The sequence below is a fragment of the Rutidosis leptorrhynchoides genome, chromosome 6 (assembly GCF_046630445.1).
Source record: "Rutidosis leptorrhynchoides isolate AG116_Rl617_1_P2 chromosome 6, CSIRO_AGI_Rlap_v1, whole genome shotgun sequence".
NCBI lineage: Eukaryota > Viridiplantae > Streptophyta > Magnoliopsida > Asterales > Asteraceae > Rutidosis > Rutidosis leptorrhynchoides.
In genome coordinates this window covers 399,356,610-399,362,410 of record NC_092338.1, presented here as the reverse complement: position 1 = coordinate 399,362,410, position 5,801 = coordinate 399,356,610, and the positions used below count along the sequence as shown (strand labels likewise).

General features: G+C 32.4%; 1 protein-coding gene across 1 annotated transcript; it reads left to right on the top strand.

The window, feature by feature from the left end:
* Positions 1-1,967: 1,967 nt before the first annotated feature.
* On the top strand, positions 1,968-5,042 carry LOC139852898 (cytoplasmic 60S subunit biogenesis factor REI1 homolog 1-like). Its single transcript, XM_071842242.1, has 5 exons — positions 1,968-2,154; positions 2,725-3,300; positions 4,060-4,229; positions 4,341-4,556; positions 4,701-5,042. Exons 1-5 carry the CDS (start codon positions 2,047-2,049, stop codon positions 4,858-4,860), a joined length of 1,230 nt encoding a protein of 409 aa, XP_071698343.1. The 5' UTR covers positions 1,968-2,046; the 3' UTR covers positions 4,861-5,042.
* The last annotated feature ends 759 nt before the right edge of the window (positions 5,043-5,801 follow it).

Genomic DNA, 5,801 nt, shown 5'->3' with positions numbered 1-5,801 from the left:
GAAATCTTGTGGTCTATTAAAATTATGAAAATGATTGTTTACGATAAACTAATGAACTCACCAACCTTTTGGTTGACACTTGAAAGCATGTTTATTCTCAGGTTTGAAAGAAATATTCCGCTGTACATTTGCTCATTTTAGAGATATTACTTGGAGTCATTCATGGCATATTTCAAAAGACGTTGCATTCAAATCGTTGAGTTCAATAAAGATTATTATTAAGTAAATGACAGATTAGGTCATTTATAGTTTGGATATTATGAAATGGTGTGCGTACCTGTTAACTTTCAAAGTAATGAATGGTTGTCTTTTGAAAACGAATGCAATGTTTGTAAAATGTATCATATAGAAGTCAAATACCTCGCGATGTAATCAACTATTGTGAATCGTTTATAATGTATATGAACGGGTCCTTTCAATAATTAGGGTCAAAACGGGTCGTGTTATTAGTTGAATAAGTCATAAATATTCGTTAACAGGTGATAAGAAGACTTACATTTCTCGTGCTTTTTTTGCAAGATGCAGTCCACCATCTTCCCTGATCCATCAATAACTCCATGTCCTTGAAGATGACTCCCGTGAGATTAAAGAAGTAGATATATTTCATTTAATTCACTGACTACTTGCAATTCATTTGATTCGTTTGTTACCGACTTCTTACGATTCATTTGTATTCGATTATTGTAGCACATAATAGAAAATATTATAATATTTTGAACATCCAATGGATATCCATTAACCCGTTTAATCTACTGGATATGAATATGAATGGATGAACTGAAATTAAATAGGTATGAATATAAATGAACAAAAACTAAATGGATATAGACACGTCGTCACCCGATTCATATTTGATCCATTGTCATGTCCAGTGACTAACATTTTCATATCTGTCACTATCAATAAAAAATTAGTTTTTTATTATTTAATGTGTTACTTAAATTAAAAATTGATTAGTTTGTAGGAAAGATAGAAGCATAGACATAGTAGAAAAGAAATAATGCAAAATGATGAAAATACCCTCAAAAAGTATGTGAAAGGACAAATTAGGACAAAGGGAATAGTAAAACCAAGAGTAGTAGTGGACATTTTACAAATAGTATATTAGTCCAATGAATATCTATTAACACGCTTAATCTACTGGATATGAATAGATGGATGAATTTAAATTAAATGGCTATGTATATGGATGAATAAAAACTAAATGAATATGGATACGTCGTCACCAAATTCATATCTGATCTATTGTCATACCTAGTGACTATTATTTTTCATATGAGAGGTGATATTTTCACTTGATTATTTAAAAGATCGATTCAATTTTATGCATTAACAATTGTACTGTATAAACTGTTGCATAATAACACACTGTTGCATGATAAAAGTGGATACATCAAAAAGCTAAGTTCACCCTTTTCAGATATGTCACTATCAATAAAAAAAAGTTACTCCGTAGCATTTATTATTTAATGTGTTACTTAATTTGAAAAATGATTAGTTTGTAGGAGAGATAGAAACTTAAGCTTGGTAGAAAAAAGAATGTAAAATGAAAAAATACTCTCAAAAATATGTGAAAGGGCAAATTAGGACAAAAGAAACAGTAAAACCAAGAGTAGTAGTGAGCATTTTAGGAGATGATTCTTACACACCACTTTTTGATCCATACACATTTTTGTACTATATACTTACAATTATATCTCTATATTTATTTAGAGAGTTGAACTTTTATTATTATTCTAAATATAAGTAATGGTATAATAGATAATTAGGTGTGTATGAATTATAAAAGTACTGTGTGGATTAATCCTCATTTTACAAATATTATATTTGATAAAAAAAAATAGTATATTGGATAAATAATAGTATAAAAAGCACTTAATAAACAAAAAATAAAAGTAAACAAAAAGCTACAATTGCATCTACGTGGACCGGACCGCCTCACAAACAAGTCGGAGTCGGGTTTTACTTTTTTTTTTTAGCCCTAACCCTAAATAAAACTCACAATTCTTTCTGCTCCGTAATATTCAATAGCCGACGAACAAGAAGATGACAGGGGGCCTTACATGCAACGCCTGCAACAAAGAATTCGAAGATGAAAGTGATCAGAAGCTTCACTACAAGTCCGAATGGCACCGCTACAATCTCAAACGCAAGGTTAGTCATTTTCAATATGCTCAATAATAAGTCTGTATGAAAGCTTCTAATTAACCTAAGTCAAATTAGATTACACTTGTTTATCGATGCTAAAGTTTATGAAATTAGATACAAATTGGTTGATTATATTGTGAAATGAAGTTATTGGATTAGTTAATAGTTACGATTGTGCTTTCTACGTAGTGTGCTGAAACTTTGATATAATACTGAGTCTTAAACTGTTGCATTTCAAAAAAAAAAAAAAAAAAAAAAAAAAAAATTATAATAAAACTTAAAACATACTGATTCTAAAACAACAGTTTTCAAATTTGATATATGTTTAATTTAATTTAGTTTATTAGATATAGTCGATTTTTCTTTAATTTTGAACCAACTCGATGAGATGGTTGTTGTAGCTTGTAATTAGGTTATCTGTTTGAATCTACTCGAGAGCTAGATGCATTTACGCGTAGTTATAATGTGTTACGACTTACGACTAACCTAACAATTTATGAGACAAGCAGTTATCAATGTATTCTATTATGTTATGCTCGGATATTGGATATTGTATTCACTTTCAATAAAAAACAGATTGCAGGGGTTCCAGGAGTGACAGAAGCTCTCTTTTTAGCCAGGCAATCTTCGCTTGCTGAAGAAAAGAGTAAGCTGAATGGTCCTGCTATGATGTACACCTGTCGCCTATGTGGCAAAGGTTATAGAAGTGCGAAGGCTCATGCTCAACATCTAAAGTCTCGAACTCACACTACGCGAGCGTCTCAGGCTGCAGGTCATGAAGATGAGAACAATACAGTAATAAAGCCTATTTCAACCCGGATTGCGAAGAAGGTCCCGCAACAGGATGAGGAATTTGATGAAGAAAGTGATGGAAGTGATGAATGGGAGGAGGTCACTGAGAATGATGATGTGGTTGGTGAAATGGCATCATCTTCTACTCGTATGGAAGTGAATGATGATGATGATGATGATGACGATGATGATATGGATGAAGATGAGGAAGTGGATCCAACATGTTGCTTTATGTGTGATCGAGAGCATAAAACTATTGAGAGTTGTATGGTTCATATGCACAAACATCATGGCTTTTTTGTACCTGACATTGAGTATCTGAAAGATCCTAGTGGACTTTTTACATATCTTGGACTTAAGGTACGACATGCTACACGTCTTATAAAACTTGGTTTATCGTTATATTTTACATTATGCCAAAAAATGCCACGTTGATAAAACTATTTTGAAGATAATTACTAGAGGTGGCAAAGTGGGTTTGGGTCACAACATGTATTTACTGAGTTAGATTGGATGGCTAGCCTGTAAACCTGTATTATCTTTGTTCAGTTGTTCTTGTATTGTATAATATTGAATTTCTAAGTAAAGGTTAAATGGGATTTGGGATCACAATAATTATATAATCTTGATAGTAAAGTAATGTAGTTTTCTGATTTTTATTTGAACGGAGAGATTTAGGAGAGTTTATGCATTTGAATATACTGCTGCTGTTTCTTGACCATTTAGAACAATTTGACCCGTTTCCTGTATCCTCAATTCTAAGTTAATTAATAACTTCACCCATTTGACCTGTTAGAGATGAAACATAATTAAAAAAAATTCGTTTATTGATAAGTGGGTTGAATGTACACATCTATTGATTAGCTTTTCTTGAATTGTAAATTGCTAGCGCAGCGTCGATGCGTTCTTGATAATAAAAATTGGCAAGAAAATCAGTTGTTACTTCTAGTATATTTTGTTAGCCTCGCCCTCAACAATTCATGTACCTCAGTCGAGAGTTCAGTCTGTCTGGTTTTCTTATCATACCGAGTAACTCTTTTGGTTTGCGGTAATCATCTTTGCTGCCTCTCAGAAGTTAATAGCATTTCACTTGCTATTGGTGATATTGTCTTTTTACAGGTTAAGCGTGATTTCATATGTTTGTATTGCAACAGCAACTGCCAGCCATTTAATAGTTTGGAAGCAGTTAGGAAGCATATGGTGGCAAAAGGTCATTGCAAAGTACACTATGGTGATGATGATGATGAAGAAGAAGCTGAACTTGAAGAGTTTTATGACTATAGTAGCAGGTTTGTATTAGAATTTTACTTTGTTTTCTATGATTTAAACCACCTAACATTTAGTTGTTTGAAGTTTTCATTGAGGCTTATGAATGATCTAATATTTTCTTTTTTTGTTAGTTATCCGGATGCAAATGGGAGCCATGTTGTTTCAGCAGACGATACAAGTAATAGTATAGAACTTGGGGGTGGTGGGTCCGAGCTCATCATAACTTCAGTAAATGATGATACAATATCAACCAAAGCAATTGGTTCAAGGGAATATCTACGTTATTATCGTCAGAAACCACGCCCATCTGCAAATGATGTTCCCATGACTGCTGTATTAGCTGCCAGGTCAGCCTGTTACTGTTATTTTGTTTATGTTAAAATAAGTATAATCAGGTTGTACATTGAAATGCTTACAACACATTAATTGGGTTGTGATATAGTTTTTGTAAGTAGTAGTAATCTTAATTCATCAAAATATACACAATTCAGGTATAGGAGCATGGGATTATCAACTGTGCAGTCGAAGGAAAACATGGTTAGGATGAAGGTGATGAAACAGATGAACCGATCAGGGGTAGAGGCTATGCGTTCCAAGATGGGCATGAAAAGCAACGTTATCCGGAACCTTCCAAAGAATGTTACACATTAATTCTTCAATCTTTATGAAGAATCTATATCTATTCATATGTCTTGATTAAGAAATGACTCAAATTTGCTATACCAATGTGAAATGTATACACATAAGTCAGCTGTTTGACTTTTTCTTGATGTTGTTTGAACTTATTGTACCTGTTGCATGGGCTGATGTTTACATATTTTGTGCTCGCGATCACATCCTATGTGAGTTTTTTTTTATTTGTTTGCACAACAGTTTTGCTGTTTAGGTGGGAATTCAATAATCTGAAATTATTCCGAAGCATTGTCTCTTGCTGTTTATCGTTGGTATTATTATTATTTTTATGGAATAGTTGTTATGGTAAAAAAGTTCTCGACCCCATTGAGATGGCAATTTCAGTCCATAAACTTACTATTTGGTTGTGTTTGATCTCTAATGGTTGATGGTTCAAATGGGTCCTTAGCAGTTCAAAGTCATTTTTAAAGCTTATTTCCAGTTGGCCTGCCTAATGGAGTAATATATAGTAAATTTTTTATGTAAAATTGTGACAATACAGTTTTTTTAAAAGCATTTCATGTCATGCAAATCTCAGGCCTGGTGAGTCTGTTACTTCTAGTCGCCATATTTCATGAAAATTCACAAAGGTACTTAATTGAATTCTTGAATTGTTGCTTATGATGTAGATACGACGTTCATAAGATATTCATTTTGACTGCCACTTTTTGTTGGCAACTTCATTTTCTACATGGGATTCTAAATGCATCGTTGATCTAATAATTATAATTGATGATTGTTTTTTTTTTCCAACTTAAAAACGGATAAAATTTTATAAAAATAAAGCCGATTCTAAATGCATCGTTGATCTAACTTCTTTATAGGAATTTTTTTTTTAAAATCCTAGTCAGGGTAATGAATATACAACTGATTTTAAATAAAGGTTAGGGTTGAGATTAAAATCTTGGCCTTATTGGTGT